The sequence below is a fragment of the Artibeus jamaicensis genome, unplaced genomic scaffold, assembly GCF_021234435.1.
Source record: "Artibeus jamaicensis isolate MK-2021 breed Jamaican fruit bat unplaced genomic scaffold, CSHL_Jam_final contig_47, whole genome shotgun sequence".
Taxonomy (NCBI): domain Eukaryota; kingdom Metazoa; phylum Chordata; class Mammalia; order Chiroptera; family Phyllostomidae; genus Artibeus; species Artibeus jamaicensis.
The window spans coordinates 2,875,330-2,897,128 of NW_026521848.1; the positions used below are offsets into that span (position 1 = coordinate 2,875,330).

Here is a 21,799-nt window from a genome sequence, read left to right on the forward strand (position 1 = left end):
AGCCAATTCCCAAATTTCTGGGTTAGTGTTGGCCCACTTGCCAAGATGGTGACTACTGGTTCTGGGAAAAGGAGTTTAGATTGAATATGTTGAGTTCAGGGTACCCATGGGACAGTCACCAGGAGACATCAAGGAAGCATAGGCATCAAGGAGTTCAGGGGGCTAAGAAGGTGCTGAAGACAGAGTCAACTGCTGACATAAAGCACAGGAGTGAATGTGCTGGCTTGGGGGAAGAGAGAGTATGTGACTGAGCAGGAGGCTGCTGATAGCAGGTTGGCACCTCTTTCTTTTCAGGCCCTTATACAGCAGTATGTTCCACAATTTAAACTTCAGTGAACAAAAACAGGGGAGGGAGTGAGGGAAATAACACTGTAACTGCCCTGCCCTATAAAGAAGCAGCAAAGGCCTATCAAGAAAAACAAGATACATTTATTAAGTGCTTATTATGCACCAGGCTCTGTGCTAAACACCAAACATGAATTATCTCCTGGGATCATCAAAACAATCCTGGCACAAAAGTCTGATGACTGCCACTCCACAGATGGGGTACTGAGGTTAGGAGTGAACTGTGGGGGAGCTCAGGGCTGTCACGTCACAGCCTGCAGTCAGGCAGTCTCTGGACCAGATGGGGAACATTGAAGAAAAACAATTATTTTACATAAGAGCTGTTAGTGAGAGAATACAATCTTAGTAAATCCTTACAGCCCTCTGAGGCTGATATTGTTATCCTATATCACAAATGAGGAACATGAGGCTGCAGGACAGGAAGTCAATTATACCAGTTTTGAATCAGGCCCACTGGGGGAGACTAAGACTACTGCCAGAGCCCCACCCTCAAAGGGTCTCTGGGACACTGGAAAAACGCTGAATAAGTGGAACCATTTATTAAATGCTTTGTGCCAGCTGCTCTTCTAAACACTTTACACATTGTATTTGCATTGCATCCTCAAAACAACTCTATAAGGTGACTATAAAGAAAATCCCCATTTTATAGATCAGGAAACCAAGGCAAAGATAGGTGAAGTCAGTTCACAAGGTCACACAGCTGGTAAATGGCAGAGCCTAAATGTGAACTAGGGTCTCTTTGCTTCCCAAACCAAAGCTCTTAACAAAATAATTTCAGCTACCAGTAGCCACTGTTAGCTGATAACTATGGACTCTGCTTTTTACATGCACACCTTCAACTACCTCTATGCGGTCGCTAATACCTTCACTCCATTTCTCCAGAGCTAACGATAACGCAAACACGTAATCGCCAGATCTCAACATCTCATCAGAATCCCCAGCAAAGGAAGGATACTCTTCCTCACCCGTTTTACCAAAAGGTGAAGGTTCGGCACGGTTTCCCTATATCGCAACTCCGGAGTGGCAGAGCCAGGACGCGAACCCACTGCACCCTTACTCTCACTCATGTTCTTCCGCACAGCACCGGGTAGTAGGTCTAGAAAGTTGAGCCAGGCGGGACCGAGTTCGGCAGGTCCGCAGGGTGCGAGTCCCCGCGCCGCTGCCACCGCCGCCGCCACCACCACCACCACCACAGCCGGTGCTCACACCCGTTCATCCGCCAGGTCTCCAGCTCGTGCGGACCCTTGGGGTCCGAGTAGACACAGATTCACCACCACCCTTGAGTGAGGCCGCCCTTGCACCTGGAGGCACATACCTAGGCTTCCCGGCTGCCAGCCCTGCGGGACCCACGACCCCGACGTCCAGCCCCGCACCGTTTGCTAGAGATGCCGCCAGCTCTGGTGGCCCGAGTGACTTCCAGGCACCACTTCCAAGCCGCTTCGCGCGAGACCTCCTGGGAACTGTAGTTTTGCCCTAGGGGGCAGCAAACTGAAAAAAGCCTGGCGCGCAGGTGCTGCCGGGAGCAGTAGGCGCACCACCGCACCACCTTCTGGGAATGGTAGTTTACCTATCACCTCTGTGCATCCAGTCCCCTGAGCACTTCCGCACAGCCCCGCAGGGAGTAAAGGATGGAGGCGTGTCTTCTGCAGACTCCAACCCCGTTGCCTCGCTCCTCGCTCCGCAAAGACGGCTTTTCGCTTTCTTCCAGCCCTGTCTGCCTGCTTCTCTTTGGCAGATCCTTTCCCTCCCTCTCCGCTAAGCGCGAAGTACTTACCCCGAGGGCACAAGGCTGGGGAGAAGCCGGGACAGCACAGCACGGCGTTAGACCTCCAATGGAGCGGAGTGGTGGAGGAGGGCGTCTGTGCGCGCTCGCGCACGCGCGCTCGCCGGCCAACTCCGGTCTAAATTGCCGCGGGCCGGGTGGGAAGGACTGCTTTTACTTCAGCGCGCGCGCGCTAGGTCGCGCGCTGGGCTTTTTACTGCCGGCCGCGCGCCAGTGCGCACGCGTGCTCACACCCCCTCGTTTGGGTCGGTCAACCAGGCGCGGGGGTTAGGGGTCTAACCGCTGTGTTCCGGGAGTCCTGCGGCAGCATCCCCTAAGGTCGCTTCTCAGGCACTCCTTCTAGGTCTGGTTCTTCACTAAGGAGCTTCTGGGCGTGTCGCCACACACGTCTTAGCCATCCGTTGTTGAGAGCTCTGTCGTCGCAGGTAATAGGCGCAGCCCCGGATTTTAAGAGGCCGAGTTGGCCTCCTCAACCACGCGGAGGGCCAGGACGTCCAAATATGTATGGACTCAAGTGTGGGAGCCCTTCCCCGGCTTAGGCACTTACAGACCTTTGCTTCGAGGGGAGCCTCAGTACCACCCACCCAGGGAGCTGCCCAGAGGCCATTATCTACTGGCCATTCGTTGATCATACATTCTGAGGGAAACTAGTGTCTGTTGAGTACCAATGGCCTGGAAAATTCCGTCCAAATTCAGCCCACTTCCTCATGTAATAAATATCTGATCCGCCCCACCGCTTTTTAAATGGATGTTGCTACTGCTACGGCATAGGGTTTTACCCAGGGAACTGGCTGGAACTTCAAGGACCTCTGGTCAAACCCAGTCAGTCCCCTTCCCACATCATCCGTCCTTCCAAGATGATCAGTAAGGCTTGAAGCATATATTTCTTTTTGGGACAGGGTAGGGGTCGTTTATCTGCTCATTCAGTAAACAGAAATGTATTAAGCACAGGAGACAGGAGAAATCAAGGCCAACTGGGTTCCTACCCTAAAGGAGTCAAGTCCAGTATGTATATCAAACCACAGCGGACAGTGACCATCTAAATCAGTACTGCCTAACAGGGATATAATCCAAGCCACATATGCAATTTTAAATTTTACATTAAAAAGAAAAAGCCCTGGCCCTTGTGACTCAGTTGGTTTGGAGGGTTGTCCTGGTTCCATTCCTGGCCAGGGGACAAACATACCTCGGTTTTGGGTTCAATCCCACTCAGGCTGCTGACCTAATCGCTTGGGCACGCTCTCTCTGTCCCCATCCCCTCTTTCCCTCCCCCACCTCTTCTCTAGAGTCAATGAATATCTCCTCTGTATGGGTAAAAAAAAAAAAGTGAAATTAATTTAAATACTTTATCTAACCCAATTTATCCAAAATAAGTTATATCTAGTGAAAAAAGACATTGCTTCAATTTTGAAATTTTAGTTAAATAAAATTAAAGCGGGCATTAACAAAGATATTCATTTGTGGCATGGGTTGTCATAGCAAAAGGTTGGAACCTACCCCATGTCCATTAATAGAAATTTGGATAATAAATAAATGATAGTTTGGTCACACAATGGAAATCATGCAACTGTTGGAAAATGAGACAGAGCTATGTGTTATATCCACTGGATGCGAGAATAATTTTCGAAGACCTTTCAGGGTTTTGATCTTATTTTATTGGCCAAGCTTAACCTGCGCAGGGGCGAACTCTCGGGGTGTCCAGAGACACGGTGCCCAAAAGGACTGCAGATGAGAGTCGCGCTGAGCGCTTACAGCTAAGTCCTTATATAGGGACGAGCAAGCAAGCGTTGAACAGAAGCAGACGTGGCAGTTAGCTATTTGCTGACAGAGACTGTGAGCGGGGGAACAGGGTGGGGTTTTAAAATTCAAAACTAAACAGATTACAATCTGCCTATCTTGCTCTAAGTAGGGCACTCACATACTGCAGGATGTCTGCTCAGCCTTTGTTTGCATGCTGTTCCTTGTTCCTGTTTTGCTGTGGTTAGGCTATGTTCTCAATTTCTCAGATCTCAACACTATGTATATTAATATGAATTCATCTCTAGGATATATTGAGAAAAATGATCAGAACTGTGTCCAAAGCATACTACCATTTGTATAAGAATTTTTTTTTTACATATATGCTTTTGTATATGCAGAAAACTATAAAGATAACCAGTGTACCTTTGTGAAGGGGAAGCAGGACAGGTGATCAGGTGTGAAAAGGTGACTTTCTTTTCATTATATGCTCCTTAATATGTTTTGAATATTTTTACCATGTCCCTTTTTAAAAGTTGCTTAATAATTAAATGGAGGGTGATAGCTAAGTCATAGGATCATTTTAAGACTTAGTGTAAACATAAAATTCCTGCCTACCACCTTACAACTGAATCAATTCTGGATGCTATCATTACTCCCAGGTAAAAACTGGTAATAAAAACTTCCACTTAATAAAAAGTAGTCCACCCTGATAATGTATCTTTGTTAGCCTGAAAATTGTTTCTTTCTATAAAGATGGTTAAGTTTATTCTACCTGTGCAGTCACCTGTAAGGCCAGAGTAGCATTCCCAGGCCCTGGCAACAGATTTGGGCTCCTTATCAGTAATATCATTCAAAAAAGTCTAAGGAAGTAACCCAACATTGACCTCTGGCTTTACAGCCCCTCTGGCATGATAGCCAACTCATTAGGCCTTTCTAATGCCAGCTGGACTTTCTGCACCCCTGTCCCCAAACATGAGAGCCACCTGCAAAGCCGCAAGATCCACTCAGGGCCCTACCTCAAAAAGTGTAACACACATCACCCTTTTTGTTATATATACTCATTGCACTTTGTTCTTTTCCTAATTAAAACTGAATCACTAGTCCTTGCTGGTGTGGCTCAGTGGATTGAGCACGGGCACTGGTTGGATTCCCACTCAGGGCCTGGGTTGAGGGCCAGGTCCCCAGTAGGGGGTGTGTGAGAGTTCTCTCCCTCTTTCCTCCTCCCTTCCCCTCTCTCTAAAAATAAATGAATAAAATCTTTTAAAAATCATATGGAAAACTGAATCACTAGCATGATTTCATGTTTTAAGATTGAGAAGTTGCAGAAAGGTTCAAAGAATAATAAAATCAGAATTTCCATTATAATCAATTTTATGACTATTCTTTGATGTATGCCCTCCCTGCTGAACTGTAAGCTGTTTGGGGCAACAACTATATACCCTGACACTCCTATAACAGAGCATATGGAGCCAATGAATGACTCAAAAGGAGCCCAGGGGGCCCATAGTGTTGTGTAGTGCCCCCTAGAGGTAATTCCCTGTTACAAAGGCAGGGATACTGGCCTTCCAACCTACCTACCACTGACAGTATGTTGGAATGGGCTGTAGCTAAGAAAAAGATGTAGTGCCAGTGTCAGTGCACAGTCACAAACCTGGTTTGTTGCCATAGTCAAAAGGACATACCATGTCTCAGCCCCAAATACTGATTCCCTACCCCCAAGTTGGCTGGAAGGCTTGAATTCTCCCATTAGATCATTTTTGAGTTATTAAGATGCAAAAAAAAAAAAAAGTCAAGACCATTAGAATTAAGGCATCTGGAGTTCATTCTAGACTTGCTTTTAAGGACAGATAATGGAATTAGGGAATCAAATGTGGGGGATTTTAGAAGTTTCCTCTGAGGACTACCTAAGGAAACTGATGTATGGGATGGAGAGAGTGGTAAAACATAAATAAATAAACAGAGGTTTGAGGTTTGAAAGCCTTTTTCATTAACCACCAAGGAATGTGCTTCCAAAGAGTCCCAACCACTTACTTTTTCTAAACTGGTCAAGAGACATTGGACCCAAAGGAGATATTACAAACAATGGAAACTGATAGTGATTACAAATTTGTTGCTAATGATGCCTCTCTCAGCAGCTCTGGGGTGTCAAGGAACCAGTGAGGTAAATTTGAGCTGTGGGGCCTGGCCTACAGGGCCATCTACTAATGTGCAGGATATGAAGCAGATCCTACTGGCTGCTGAAAGATGGTGCCTTTGCAGCAAGTGCAGGGGTTCAGAAGAACAGAATGTAAAAAGATAAGGCAGTCCTGGCTGGTGTAGCTCAGTGGATTGAGCGCGGGCCTGCGAACCAGAGTATCTCGGTTCGATTCCCAGTCAAGGCACATGCCTGGGTTGCAGGCCAGTTCCCAGCAGGGGACACACGAAAGGCAACCATACATTGATGTTTCTCTCCCTCTCTCCTTCCCTTCCCCTCTAAAGATAAACAAATTTAAAAAATCTTAAAAAAAAAAAAGATAAGGCAGAAGGGCAGGATTCAGTCTTGGGGAGAGTGAAAAGAGACAGAGGGGATGCCGATGTCTAACAGCCAGTCCCCAGTTTCCATTCGTAGGTTTGTAGATCAGAGAGCTTCCTTAGCATCAGAAGAGTCTCTTCCTGACTCTGTCTGATATGGAAAAGAATCCTGAAATGTGGATTGCATCTTAGTCTTAAATCTGTGTAGCCTTGAACACCGACCGCTCTTCTCTGAATTCACGTTCATTGTATTCATAATGGAGATGATGATATGTCTTTAAGAATCCTTTCAGGAACTGATGAAGCAATTGATGTGAAACCTTTTCGTAGGCTCTAATCCATTCTACAGATGAGATGATGATACATTTTTCCTGCTCCTTCGCCCAAAGCCCAGCTGTGAAATCTCTGGCAACACAGGGCTTAGGCTTAGCCATAACAGAGGGTGGATTCTGCTCACCTTGCCTCAAGGAGGCCCAGGACAAACTGGTCTGGAACTCTTAACAGTGCTCCAGACCAGTGGTTCTTGGATTTTACTGAAAAGCTTGTTAAGAGTCAGATTTTGGGGCACTGCCCTCAGAGTTTCCAATTCAGTGGGTCTGGGGTGGAACCCAGTACTTTGCATTTCTAACAAGTTCCCAGGTGATGCTGACACTCCTGACCTGAGAATCACACTTTGGGGAGTCACTTCCTTTTTATTTTAATATATTTTATTCATTATGCTGTTAAAGTTGTCCCATTTTCTCCCTCCTGTTTATTTTCCTCTACCCTCCATGCCCCTCCCACCAGTATTCCCCCTCCCCTTAATTCATGTCCATGGTTGTACATATAAGTTCTTTGGCTTCTCCATTTCCTATACTATTCTTAACTTCCCCCTGTCTATTTTGTAACATTTATGCTTCTTACTCCCTGTACCTTTTTCCCCATTCTCTCCCCACTCCTCCCCAGTGATAACCCTCTATGTGATCTCCATTTCTGTGATTCTGTTCCTGTGCTAGAGGTTTGCTTAGTTTGTTTTTGTTTAGATTCAGTTCATGATAGTTGTGAGTTTGTTGTTATTTTACTGTTCATATTTTTTATCATCTTTTTCTTAGATGAGTCCCTCTAACATTTCATATAGTAAGGGCTTGGTGATGATGAACTCCTTTAACTTGACTTTATCTGAGAAGCACTTTATCTGCCCTTCCATTCTAAATGAAAGCTTTGCTGGATAGAGCAATCTTGGATGCAGGTCCTTGCCTTTCATGACTTTGAATACTTCTTTCCAGCCCCTTCTTGCCTGCAAGGTCTCTTTTGAGAAATCAGCTGACAGTTTGATGGGAACTCCTTTGTAGGAACCAGTTTCCTTTTTTCTTGCTGCTTTTAAGAGTCTCTCCTTATCTTTTGTCTTGGGATAATGTGATTATGATGTACCTTGGTGTGTGCTTCCTTGGGTCCAACTTCTTTGGGACTCTCTGAACTTCCTGGACTTCCTGGAAGTCTATTTCCTTTGCCAGATTTTGGAAGTTCTCCCTCATTATGTTTTAAATTTCTTGCTCTTTCTCTTCTCCTGCCACCTCTATGATTTGAATGTTGTCCTGGAGGTTCCTAAGCCTCTCCTCATTTTTTCAAATTCTTGTTTCTTCATTCTTTTCTAGTTGAATGTGTATTTCTTCGTTCTGTCCAAATTGTTGATTTGGGTTCTGGTTTCCTTCCCTTCACTGTTGTTTTCCTGTATATTTTGCTCTATTTCACTTTGTATAGCCTTTACTTCTGCCTCTATTTTGTGACTATACTCAACCACTTCTGTGACCATCCTGATTACCAGTGTTTTGAACTGTGCATCTGATCTGTTTTTACATTTGGGCTATTTTTTTAATCTGTTTTTACATTTGGGCTATTTTTTTTCTCGGTTTAGTTGTTACATTGTAAGGGGTGGAGCCTTAGGTATTCACCAGGGTGGGGCAACCCAGGTCTCTGCACTGTACGTGGGGGAGGGGTCCATGAGGGAACAATGCCAACTGCTCAGCTCTTGGCCAGCTTTCAGTCACTTCCCCCACTTCCTGCAAGCAAATTGGGCCCTTCTGGTGCTGATTCCCAGGTGTGTGGGTTTGTATAAGTTTTAGGACCCCATGGGCCTCTCCAATGATCCCTTCTGTGAGGCTTGGAGTTTCTCTTACTGCCACAACCCCCACAGGTCTTTATAGCCAGAGATTTTGAGGCTTTCTTTCCTCATACTGAACCCTAGGTTGTGCGGTCTGTCTTGCTCCCCTGTTGTTCCTCCCGGCTTATCTGTACGCATATATGGGACCTCTTGGTCTCCCGATCCCAGCTGCCACCTCACCTGCCCTGGTCTTTCAGCCGCTGCCTTGCCACGTGTCCTCTCCATCTCGGCGGCGCATCTCTGCCCCCCCACCAGTCTGAATGAATATTTCTTCTTTAACTCCTTGGTTGTCGGATTTCCCTACAGTTCAATTTTCTGGCAGTTCTGGGTTTTTGTTTGTAAATTTGTTGTCCTTCTTTTGGTTGTGGGAGGAGACAAAGTGTATCCCCCTCTGCCTCTATCTTGGTGGGAATTCTAGGGAGTCACTTCTTGAAACTGAAAGTTCATGGGTTTCCTTCATCTGTCAGGCACAAGGATGGCCTCAGTTCCACTGCCCTCTGCTGGCCAGACTATAAATTTAACTCATGTTTCCAGAACAAGAGCAAAGTACAAAGAATCAGTTGGAAGGAAATAAATACTTGTCTGACAAACAAACCAGTCTAAAAACAGCAATCACAATAATTGTTTATTGCTTCAGAGTATACTTTAAAAAGTATTAACAGAATTATTTGATCTTTGCAACAATCCTGTGAAGTAGGCAACACTGGCATTTTCATTTTACAAATGAGGAAAACAAGCCCATTGTCTGACCAGTAAAGAGAGACTCCCACCCTGGCTGGTGTAGCTCAGTGGATTGAGCATGGGCCTGTGAAGCAAAAGGTCGCCAGTTTGCTTCCCAGTCAGGGCACATGCCTGGGTTGCAGGCCAGGTCCCCAGTGGGGGACACATGAGAGGCAACCACACATTGCTGTTTCTCTCACACTCATTGTCCTTCCTTTCCCCTCTCTCTCTCTCTAAAAAAAAAAAAAAAAAAAAAAAAAAAGTAGGATTTGCCCCGGCCAGATGGTTCAGTTAGTTTGAGTGTTGTTCTGTACACCAGAAGGTTGCGAGTTTGATCCCTGGCCAGGGCGTGTAACTAACTGAGTTGTGGGTTTGATCCCCATTCGGGGTGTGTGTGGGAGGCAATGGATCCATGTTTTTCTCATATCGATGTTTCTTTCTGTCTTTCTCAAGTCAGTGAACATATCCTTTTCTCTGCGAGGATTAAAAAATGTAGGATGTATTCACAATCCAACTGAGAAAAGTGGGAGTTTGTTCTCATGAAAGCCAAAGACAAGAGAGTGCAAAAGAGGATGATAGATGATTCACATGTAAGGAAGCTACTTGATTCCACCAGCCTGGGAAACCGTGCAAGGCCAAATGGCTGGATCCTTTCTCCAGCTGTGCTAGTGGGCTGACCCTTAGTCTTGGGGGCCAGCATCTCAATTTCCTATTTCAAGTAGTCAGACTTGAATGTCCACCGAATCGCCTAGGGAGCTTGTTATGTATGAAGGTTCCTGAGTCCCACTTCTAAGGTTCTGCTTCAGTAAGTCTAGGGCAGGCCCCAGGGATCTGCATCCTAGTCCTGGCAGATGCTCTTTTAACTGGCTGCCATCAGCAAAGAACTGTTTGCCTGGGATGGTATTCCTTCCTAGCTCCCCTCTGCTTCCCTCACCCATAGTATCCCACTGGGTTGTGGTAGCTAAGATTTACTCTCCAACTTCTTTATGTACCCTCCCCAAGCCTCAGTTTTCTTGGCACTGAAATGAAGTAACACCTACTTCACTGGGCTGGGGTGAGGATTACATGAGAAGGTATGTCTTGTGTATAGTTCCTGACATTCAAAAAGTGTGCAATAAACGTGAGTTCATGTATCTTGCTTTCTGATTCCTAGCTCCTCAAAAAGTAGTAGTGGTTAAGTTCACTTCTTTTGGATTTCCACAGGTTTTTAAGCAATGGTACTGAGCAAAACGGAATAGTCAAGGTGATGTCTTCTCCTAGACTGATTCCCCTCTGGAAGGATTTTAAATACCTCATAAGTGACTTATATAGTAGCAAGGTAATGTATATGTAGGATATAAACATGTCTTTGGCCTCTGTCTATCTTCTTATAGTTACAAGCACTTCTGAGGAGCATAGATTTCCATGTAAGCAGGCAGCAGACAGAGGAGACCATAAGACAATTGTCACCTTAGGAAGTGGGCCACCAATCTCCAAATGAGTCTAGAGACCTCTTGCAAGGACATTTTCACAGTGGAAGGTGAACACTTTGGAGCATTGCCAAAGGAACCAACCCTCTGGGAAGAGAAACATTTCTAAAAGAGAAGGGAGAGGGTATCAGAGAGAATACTTGCCAACTTCAGTTGTGCTATGGTGGGCTCTGTGTAAAAGGATCACAGGTTCACGTAGCATAGCACATGCTCTGTCACTGTGGGATAATATAGTTTGCATGTGTGTGTGTGTGTGTGTATGTGTATGTGTGTGTGTAAAATCTTCCTATGTCAAATTTAAAAGCCAGGTAGGGTGTCCTAGAAGTCTTACTTAGTGCAGTTATAAACTGTAATATAAAGCTGTACTGACTTTTTGGGACATCCCGTTACATTGCACATGGGTATATGGCAGTGTACTCACTTTCCCAATTAATCTGTTAAATGTGTCTTTTGTGGCATATGTACCTTTTAGACAGAAGGGAGAAAATTAGAAGGTAGGTATAGGTAACTGCACGTGAGAAGAACATCAGTTTCCCCTGTGCTCACACTATCAAATTTGCCCATAGAGGCCCTATGCTTGTGAAGTGTTAGGTGTCCCACAGGTGGTAAGGTGTGCATACAACAGGAGTGGTCCCTGGGGTTGTGGCATGAGTTTGGGAACTGTTTCAATTGTGGCTTGAGTGAGAATATATTTAGTGCATATGTGTTCTGGTCTCTTACTTTATGCCATGCTTCTTCCCAGCAAATTTTAGAGGACCCAAAGAGTGGCATAGTTGTGCTGAGTGACCGGTCCCAGATACTGTTCAAAGAGTCTCGCCATCCTCAAAATATGCCGCTTATATGCTATTACTTCAGTGATGCCAACTTCTTTGCCTCCCTCTCGTGGGTAACAAGCACAAAAGAAATACAGGTAAAACTCCCTAGTTGTTCTTCTTCTTAGCCCATGTTACAGGGGCCATATCCATGTAAACTCCTCACCCCAGACTGACGAAGGATGTACACCTTCAATGAAAGTGACCTGGGGAAATTTTGAGATCTTGCTCCCAGGCACATGTCCTCATTTTGGCTCAAGTAAACCCTTATAAAAAGTAAAAAAAATAAAATAAAATAAATAAATAAATAAATAAAGTGACCCGGATCCAGGATTTCCCCCTCATCCTTTCTCCCATTATAGTCTCCATGCCAAATAGATTTTATGGTTTTCTTAAAGTAGGGTACAATTAGGGAAAATGTTCTGGTTTTCCTGCTCCTACAATATTTCCAACCACCATAACCATGGGGCAAAATCACTCTAGAATCCTCCAATTCCTTCTTAGCACAAGAACAGGGAAAAATAAATGAATATTCTTCCCTTTCCTTTTCTACCATCTTTTCTAGGCAGTTTCCATCTTCTTCTCTTCTAGGCTGTAGTATGGATGAAGAGCAAAACAGAGGACATGGTCGAGAAGAGAATCTTTTCCATGACTGAACGAGTGCCACCCATCCAGTGTATGGTACACACAGGCTCCTTTCATATCCTCGTGGCCTACTGTGGTGACCTGCTCCTGCGGCTCTTTGGGGACCATTTTCGGTCTTTCAAACCCCTGGCTGTAGTGCCTTGCCGCTTTAACATCAACTGCCTCTGCTATGACCCGGAAATGAAGATGCTTCTGTCTGGCATCCTTGGGGCAGTGGTTGTCTGGATCATTGAGCAGAGTGGCAAGGGCCTCCAAATCGCCCACATGGTTTCCATGCCTGGCGATGAGCTTGTCCAGGACATCATGTTGAATGGGCCTGACGGCTCCCTCCTAGCCCTGTGTGAGACTGTGGTGAGGGTCCTTGAGCGCCAGGGCCTGAGCCAGCTGGGAGAGGTGAAGAGATTCACTTCTACCACTAGTGGCTCCTCTATCACTTGCTGCTTCACCTGTATCGAGCAGGGTTACCTCTATGCTGGAAATAGGACTGGGGACATCCAAGTATGGAGCCTTAGTCAGAGCTCCTCTCACCACAGTTTCAAGGCCCATTCCTTGTCAGTGATATGTATACACAGCCGGCCAGAAGCCCACACCCTGTTAACAGCTGGCAAGGAGGGTTTCATCAAGGAGTGGAACCTTACTTCTGGGAACCTACTGCGACAACTAGAACTTGGAGAGGAATTGTATGGACTCCAGTTTATTGATAACACTACTTTCTTCTGCCAAACTACCCATACTTTCTCCTTGCGCCGTCTGCCCTGCTTCTATAGCCTCTTTCACATCTGTGGCTCTGCTCCAGAGCAGTTGCGTCGGGTCTGCTGTGGTAATAACTGGTTCCGGATCCTATGCACTACTGAGGATGGCTTGTTGCGCTTTGTGTCTCCAGTAACAGGGGATCTTCTGGTTTTCACCTGGCCCTTCTCAACCCTGGACCAAGCTGTGGACTGGGCATATAACCCAGATAAAGAAGAGCTCTTTGTAGCAACAGGGGGCTCAGAGGTGCTGGTCTTTGACACAACCCGCTGCCCTTGCCCAGCCAAGTATCTTTTATGCACCTCACCAAATGCTCAGGACGCAGTACAATGCCTGGCTTATGGGCATTTCCACCTGGGTCGGGGTCTAGAAGGACTTATGTTCTCTGGACATGAGAGTGGTATGATAAGAGTGCTTTCCCAGCACAGCTGTGCCCGAATAGAGAAATTCATGCACTTTGGGGCTATATTAGCATTCTCTACGCTGCCTGGAGGGCTTTTAGGTGGCCGAGAATGCTCTTTGCTCTGTTCCTATGGAATGGATGACTACATACGCCTATCAGAAGCTGTGCTTGATGGGACCAAAGTACACTTACGACCACTGGCCAGCATTCTCAGCAGCTGTCACCTAAAACACCTGATACTCTTGCCAAAGTCTGTGGGTGCTATCACAGAGACTAACTGCCTGCGTCTCTGGAAATTCCATGATTTTCTGTCCTCTGAGGCACAGGAAGGCTCCAGGTTTATAGAGACCTTGCCTCTGCACCGGTGTGCAATTACATCCTTTGATGTATGCCTGACCTTGAGCCTTTTTGTCACAGGTGGTATTGATGGCTCTGTCCGGATATGGAACTTTCATGGTAGACTTGTAGCCTTGCTGGACTCATCACTGCATTTTGGCCCAATCTGCTTTGCAAATGATCGAGGTGACCTGCTTGTGACTTTCAACCAGAGTCTTTATCTGGTATCCTGTTTAAAACTGCTTCCCCCATCCCAGCTGGTTTACCTTTCATTTATGAGCATGGCAGATGAAGTGGTAGAAATCCCTAAGCCTTTCTTACCAAGCTTCTTCTTCTCCTTTGAGACCATGTTTGTGCCCAAGTATATCTACCTTGGACAAGGGCAACAGGAACTAGTGGGTCTGGAGAAACTTGTCAATAAGCGGGCCATTGCCTTTGACCACACTGTGCCACATGTCATAGAAGAAGATGAGCAAGGGAGCCTCATATTACTGTCTTCCCCAAGACATGGTTCTTTGGAAAAGGAGGAAACTGATATAAGGTTGAGCAAACTATATCCCCATTATATGGTTCCTCCCCAGCTACAGTTGACTACCTGGGATGGACTCAATCCTTATCAGATACTGAAATGCTACTTTGGTTATGGGAGGAAATGGCTCTTTGCTCCTGATTGCTATATCCCTAACTCAGTGATCCGTGCCCGTCTTTGGCCAGAGGGCAGCCCAATATACCTACAGTGCAACCTGCATTCACCCATTCGGAAGTTGGAATGGGATAAATCTCAACAGTTCTTCTGGCACAGTAGGGTAAGACCCATACATGATGTAAAAGAATATACACAGGAAAAGGAAGAGGAAGACTTCATAGAAAAGAGAATGTCCAAGCAGGGAACTTATAGTGTCCTTACAGACCCAACAAACCGTAGCTGGCTGGGAAGAAGGATGACTGAAATAGCTATTAATAGCTTGATTGAGGCAATACTGAACATTATGATGTATGCTCCTCCTCCACTGAAGTACCAATGCTGTATTGGTGCACTAGGGCAAATCTTTGCTTTTTACCAGGTGTCTCCAGCCCTGCGCTCTGAAACAGCCCATCGTCTGCTGGATGATACAACCAATTCTAATCCAATGATTCGAGAGCTAGCCTGGGAAGGGCTGAAGCGTCTAGGAATGATTACTCATCTCTTTGCCATTCCTCTGGCCCAAGGGTTAATGGACAAGGACCAAAGAGTGAGGAATAAAGCACTGAACCTCATGGCTGACACTGGAATCCACTCTAAGTCCTCACTGTTAAACTTGATCCAGAATCAAGAGACTTTCTGGGAGATGCAGTAAGTTCTTTGTGCTTTCCTTAGTTCTTTACTAGCTTCTAATTTTCATCTCCCCTTCCTTATTTCCCCCTTACATTCTTTCCTATCTCTTCATCCCTCTTCTTCGGCTTATCCTGTCTTTTTACCTATTCCTAGTCTTTTGCCATTCTTAGACTATGTGACAATCCCCTGACTGATCAATCCTTTCTCTGTTTCTTCTCCTATTCCTGTCTGTCCCATACCTGAGTTCCACCGTTCATCTTTTTCTCCTACCGTTGCAGCCTCCATACAGATCATTCCATTTATTGCTATCTGATCTTCCTAGACATTTTTTTTTTCTTCTTGGCCATCCTTTACCTTCAGGTACACAGTCTCTGTTGGTCACTTTGCCAAGCCCCCTGCTTGTCTACTCTTTATCATTCTCTCTTTTCCCTGATTCAGCATGCTCCTTTTCTCCTTTGACATTCATAGGCAGGAAATGATTGGGCAGGAAACTCTGGACAGTCTGCTGGGGATGCGTGCCGCAGATCTCCAGCTCCTTCACACTCAAGTGGAACAGCGATTGAATGAAAACCTAACTTGGTCACATAGAGATAAAAAGCCTACTTTTTCTTTAGATGTCTCAAGGGTTTCTGAAATTACATCCTTTTCCAAGCAATCTGATGTAATTCCTGAAGAATCTGAAGTTGCCATCAAGCCCAGCAAAAGCCAAAAATGGAGCCAAGCAAGGAGAAAAAAGCATAGTATGTATGGGGTGATCTAGTTCATGCCTCACGGTCTTCAAGAGGCAGGGTACTTAGGGCTAAAGTGAGTCAAGAGATATCACATGGGAGTAGAGATAAGTGAAAGGTCTTTTCACAGATCTAGGGAGAATTCACCCAAACTCGGGAAGACTTCAAAGGCTCCTCTCTCTAGGATATTGGGTGGGGAAACTGGGAAAAAAGATAATGTCTTTTTTTGTGTGTGAAGGCCTCAGCTCCCTCTGTTGTAATTTCTTATGGTAGTCCTCTTAGTTCATACCAGATATTGGGGAGGGTTTCATTTAAGCCTCCCATGCTGTCCTTATCAACATCTCCTAATTTTTTGTGCAGCCCAAAAAATGTTTCGGATCATCAAAAAGATGAAAGAGATAGGCACAGAGCCAAGTCCCTTAGAGGATGAAAGTGATCAAAGTAAAGTTGCACCAACTAAGGTGGAGACAGCCATCTATTCCGAGTCTTCAACCAGCAGTATGCTGAAGATTTCAAAAGATGCTGAACAACAGCCTCCAGAGAAAGATGTCTCAAAGGATGTTACAGTGCCCCTGAAGATGCTAAGGAAAATACGTGACAAAAGAGGCAAGAAAACAACAGTTCGGAAACCCATGAAGAGGAAGACAAAAGAAGCTGAAGTTGTAATTGAGAAAGAACCTCTGTCTCCTGTAAAAGAACCAGTTGTGAAGAGTGTGAAAGCCAGAGGGCGGGGTGCCTATGGAACTCCTGGACACAGGGCTACCGCTGGAGATGGCTCATCATGGCGGGATGATCTATGTCGTCTTATGACCCTGAGGATATCTGGTTCCCAAACAAAAATGTCAGAATCTCTAAATACTGAGTTAGTGGCCATGGCTCAAGAGGTGCTAGCAGATAAGCACCCCAGCTGGGAGCTCTTTGAGAAGATCTGCCCCCTGCTAAAGAAAAAAAGTGAGGTTCTGCTTGAGGACCTTGACTGGGATGCAGCCTGGTCAGAGGAGGAACCAATGTTTATTCATGAAGGAGCAATTAGAGAGGATATGGTGATCAGAGACATTGATGAGCTACCAGAGGGGCAGGGACAAGTGCAAAAGGAAGTGGGGGACATACAAGAAACCCAGGTAATTCCCAAAAAGGGGAAGAAAAAGAAAATTATTATTTTAGAACCTGGTGGCCTAACCAAGGAGAAACACATACTAAAGAAACAAGATCATAAATCTTCTAAAAAACCTTCTAAGCAAAAGATGAAAGCAGTCATGAAGGAAATACAAGTGGATAAAAAAGAGAAGAAAATGAGCAAAAGAGAGATGGATGGTAGTCAGGAAGTGGAAGAAAGGACCAAACTAGAGGGAAGAGTGGTTGAACAAGAAGGAATACCAGTTATGGATGAGAAGAAGCTATCTTTACAGGATTGGAAGAAGTCCTGGGATGAATGGAAACAGATCTACAGTGAAAGGAGGGCATCCTTGAATGAATGGAAAAAAGCCTGGGACAAGGGTCATTTTGAGGAAGGGGAAAAACCACCAAAGCTCAAAGGGAAGATATTTCCAGCTGAGGAAAAGCTGGAGGAGAGAAAGAGGAAGCTGGAATGGGACGAGGGGGCACAGGTTGGAGAAAAGATGTTACACAGATCCAGGGAGCAAAAGTTCAAGGATGAAAAGGAATTGATGCTGGAGGTAGAAAAATTGTCTCAGGGTTTGGAAAAAGAAGAAGGAGAGGGAGAGAAAGAAGAAGGGCTGGTAACAGAAGAGCAGAGACAGATCCAGAAAGAATATAAACAGGCCCAGGTTGAGAGGAAACGAGCCCAAGCTGAAAGAAAACGAGCCCAAGAAGAGAGGAAGCTGGCACAAGAAGAAGAGCAGCTAGCACAAGAAGAGATAAAACTGGCTCAGGAAGAGAGAAAACTGGCCAGAGATTATGGAAAACTGGCTCAGAGAGACAGCCAAATGGCCCAGGCAGAGATGAAGTTTGTCCAGAAAGGGGAAAAACTGGCTCAAAGAGAGGAGCAGCTAAGCCAAAGAGCAGAGCAATTGGCCCAGAATAGGGAGAAACTGGCCAAGAAATTAGAGAAACAGGCTCGTGAAGAAGAGAAAATAGCAAAGAAAGAAGAGAAGCTGGCTGAGGTAAAAAACATACTGGTCCAGAAAATGGAGAAACTGGTCCAGACGGGGCAAGATCTGGCCTGGCAAGAAAAGGAACTAGACCAGAAATTAAAGGTGCTGACAGGGGAAGAGGAGGAATTGGTTTGGAAACAAGATCGGCTGAATCAGGAAGAGGAGGAAATAGCTAAGGAAAATGAGGGTTTGGCTCAGGAGGAGAAGATACTGGCCTGGAAAGAGGAGAAACTGACTATAGGAGAGAAAAAACTGGTCCAGGAAGAAGAGCTGCTGATTCAGGAAGAGAAAAAACTGGCCCAGGCCATAAAATATCTGCCTGAGGAAGAAGAAAGACTTGCGCAGAAAAGGGAACAATTGATGGAGAATAAAAATAAACTGGCCCAGGAAAGGGAAAAATTGATCCTAGACAAGGTGGAACTTGCAAACAATAAGAGGATACTAGACAGGAGAGAGGAGAGTCTGGCCCAGGAGAAGGAAAAGCTGCTTCAGGAGAAGGTAGAATTGATTCAGAGGAAAGAGAACTTGTACCAGCTCAAAAACGACCTTGTCCAGAACATAAAGAAATTAGTGGAAGTAAAGAAGAAAGTGGACATGTACAGGAAGAAATCGTTTCTGGCAGAGGAGAAGCTAGTGGAGAAAAAGGAGGAACTTTTCCAGAAGAAGGAGAAACTGGCTGATGCAGAGAAAAAACTGGCACAAGTAGTGGAAAATCTGGCTGAGAAACAGCACAAGCTAGTCCAGGACAAAATGAAATTAGCTGTGGAGCAGAAGGCAATATTTCAAGAAACGAAACTGCTCAGTAGAGAAGAGGATATTACTAAAAAAGAAAAGGCATTGGGCGTGGAAGTGAAGAAACTGACCCAGGAGAAGGTGAGACTAGCTGAGGAAAACGAGATTCTCTCTAAGGGAGAGACTCAAGAAACGTCAACACAGAGGAAACTGAGTGAGAATGAATTAGAACTAACTAAGAGGAAATTGTCACTAGAAGAGAAGATAATGGTATATGAAGATAGGATATTGGCCACGAAGCAAAGGAATATTGTTGAGGGGAAATTAGAATTTACTAGAGGAGGGAGAATATATGCTCAGGAAGAAAGGAAGCTAGCCAAAATAGTAGGAAAGCTGACTAAAGGAAAAATTTCCAAGGAACCATCAAGAGTGAGCAAAAAAGTCTTAAATGTGTTTCAAGACCTTATCAAAAAAGAAAAGAAATTAACCCAGGAAGAAATACAGCTGACAAAGAAAAGGAGGTCATTCTTGGTTATGGAGAGAAGATTGAGCAAAGAACAAAATGCACTTGATGCTGAAGAGTGGGATATTTCTGAGGAACAATCAGAAATGACCAAAAATGAGGAGAACCTTGCTAAAAGAGAGAGAAGACTGTCCCAGGAAATGAAAAGACTGATAAAGAAAGAGGAACAAATTACTGAGGAAGAAAGCAGATTGGCCAGGCAACACAAAGAATTCATGGAGGAAGACAAGGAAGAAGAAATAACAGAGGAAGAAGAAATGTCATTTCTTAAACAAAAGTCAAGGAAGAGAAAAATGTTAGAAAGAGTTGATATGTCACAGGAAGAATTTACCAGTCAAATGGATGAGGTGGAAAGTGAAGAGAGCTTTTCTGGAGAAATAGAAAACCTGTTAGGTGAAGTAGAGCAGGAGAGTTTATCAGAGGAGGAGAAAGAGGAGGGACAGGAGGAGGAAGAACCAGAGGAGGAGGAAGAGGAGGAGGAAGAGGAGATGGAGGACATCAGAGAGTTGAAGGAGAAGAAAGAGGAAGAGGAGGAGGAGAAGAAAGAGGAAGAGGAGGAGGAGAAGAAAGAGGAAGAGGAGGAGGAGAAGAAAAAGAAGAAAGTGCAGGGAGAGGAGAAGAAAGAGGAGGAAGTATTTAAGAAGAAGGATGAAAGTATGAGTGAGGAAGAGATTGAAAATTTGAGTGAGAAAGAAGAGAAAGAGGAGGTAGACAAGGAAAAAGAGATTTTTAAAAAAGAGACACTATTTAAGTTACAAGAAAAAAGAGGAGAGGACCTAGGAGGAAGAAAAATAGTCCCTTCTATTAGAGAAAGATTCCCTAAGGTTGAAGGCAGTGATATAAACCTGAAAGTTCTGAGAATTCCTCCCAAGAAATTTATCTCAATAGCTATGGGGAGGGAAGAGACTATACCCATGCTAATGTCATCCTGGAAAGATAAGGCCACTGTACTAGAGACACCCAGGATATTTGCAGAGACAAGGTTTATGGGTAAACAAGAAGAACCGTTGAAGAAAGATCAGCCCATTCCTCTACAAGTTTTGGATACAGGTTTGGAGTCCCAAAAGCCAGACTTAAAGACCCCATATTTATCCCACATGTTGAGGAAGACCACAGAATCTGAGAAACTCCAAGGCAAACCACTAGGGGATAGGTGGCAGTGGCTTTTGAGTCATCATCCATCTCTGATGGAACAGACAGAGGTACAATTACCTATTTCCCAAATCCCGGCTGAGAAAATACATGCAGACTTAAGCCTCTCAGATATAGGGTGGATCCAACATGTCCTAGAACGAATGGAGGCAGGAGAACAGCCTTCCAGAGACAATTTCCACAGATTGTGCCAGCTTCTCAAAGACCTCACCTCAAAGGGAACCTTAGAATGGACACATCTAGCCAAGCTTCAAGATATCACTTACCGCCACAGGCAGGTCCTAGAATCAGAAAGCAGACAGATATCAAAAACCAGTACAAAGCCCGTGGGTCCAAAATACCTGAAAGTGATCCCTCCTATAAAAAAAAAGGAAAAGGAAACCCATTTAAAAGCTTTGGCTTTCCCCATACCAAAGTCCTCATTAGCTACAAAACATATTCCAGATTCAAAGGCTATAAATTGGTATCTTCTGGGAGAGCCTTACAGAAGTGCCCGGGCTGAGCAGATATCCAGTGCCCTCAAGGAAATGGAGACACAACACTTTCATCCTGCCACAAGAGACATTTTCATAGGTGCCCGTGCCTCTGTGGAAAAACAAACCTTAGCATTGATGTTTCAAAAGGACTTCTGGGCTTTTAAGGATAAGGGCAGGTTTCCCAGATTGCCCAAGGTGGAAAAGAAGGCACAGCCCAGCTTTAAAAAACAGGAAGAGGTGCCTTTATGGGAGACATTTGTGGCACTGTACCATGTTTTGCGGATGTTGCAGGAGCGATATGCAAAAGATAGTGCTGCTTGGATAGAACAGTTCTACCACCTCATGGATCTGTACCAACTCAAGTCCCCTGGAATCCAGAGATTGCTGCAGGAGCTGCTACTGAGAGAGGAACCCCAATCCCATGAGATCATCTACAAAGAGGCCCTAAAGGCCACAGAGCTAGTTCCTGGGGAGCGGTTGTTCTACCACTTATTTTGTGGTCACTCTCATATCCCTAGAGGTTCTCTGGAGTTCCAGGAGGTGGTATCCCTCCCAGGACAGACCAATGTGCATACCATGCTTCCCATGGGCATCGCCCATTATGGCATCTTAGAACTTGCTTGGAAAAGCCTGCCCCAAGCTGATCTTCACCTCACCAAGGAATTGCCCCACATCATTGCTCCTGCTCCCTAACTTGGGATTGAGTGAATGTCAGGACTTTTCATTTCCACCTGAAGAAAGGCCTTGTCACCAGATCTAGACTTTTATTTCTAGGTCTCATACAAAGGTAGGGAAAGGCCAAAGCCCTTATCCTACTCAGCTCCAAAAACCATCTTCTGTATGTGGAATAAAGAGGAGGTTCTTATATCTAATAAGCTCTGTGATGTGTCTCTTTTCCCCCAAACATTGCTTCTCTAGAAAGGTAGCCAGAGAGACCAGATATATACTCCAAAGAGTGAGAAACCTTACCAAAAATGAGTGGTGCTCACTCTCTGGAGGCCTTCAGACAGAAGGGTCTGTTCTTGTCCTCTTTCTTTCTTGTCTCCCATCATCCTCTTCTAAAGACCATATAGGAAGAAACGCGCATCATCAGGGAAGTTCCTTC

At 45.1% G+C, this 21,799-nt stretch overlaps 2 protein-coding genes across 7 annotated transcripts in view; one reads left to right on the top strand and one right to left on the bottom strand.

Moving 5' to 3' along the window:
• Positions 1-2,296, bottom strand: part of SIPA1L3 (signal induced proliferation associated 1 like 3) — a 238,064-nt gene extending 235,768 nt beyond the window's left edge. For 4 of the 6 annotated variants that reach the window (XM_037141856.2, XM_053667554.1, XM_037141857.2 and 1 more), the window contains exon 1: positions 2,120-2,296. The gene's annotated coding sequence lies outside the window, so the exon portion shown is untranslated. Of the gene's footprint in view, positions 1-1,660; positions 1,811-2,119 lie in introns of those variants that run through there. The other 2 variants (XM_053667553.1, XM_053667548.1) reach the window with 1 other exon arrangement.
• An 8,189-nt stretch (positions 2,297-10,485) lies between these two features.
• WDR87 (WD repeat domain 87) lies at positions 10,486-21,387 on the top strand. Its single transcript, XM_053667503.1, has 6 exons — positions 10,486-10,557; positions 11,451-11,618; positions 12,112-14,987; positions 15,438-15,709; positions 16,058-19,698; positions 19,756-21,387. The coding sequence occupies exons 1-6, from the start codon at positions 10,486-10,488 to the stop codon at positions 21,385-21,387; spliced, it is 8,661 nt and encodes a 2,886-aa protein (XP_053523478.1).
• Positions 21,388-21,799: the final 412 nt, after the last annotated feature.

Coding starts and splice junctions, on each gene's coding strand:
- WDR87 (XM_053667503.1), top strand. CDS start 10,486: ATGTCTTCTCCTAGACTGATTCCCCTCTGGAAGGATTTTAAATACCTC. Junction 14,988..15,437: donor GAGACTTTCTGGGAGATGCA/GTAAGTTCTTTG, acceptor TGACATTCATAG/GCAGGAAATGATTGGGCAGG. Junction 15,710..16,057: donor AGCAAGGAGAAAAAAGCATA/GTATGTATGGGG, acceptor TTTTTTGTGCAG/CCCAAAAAATGTTTCGGATC.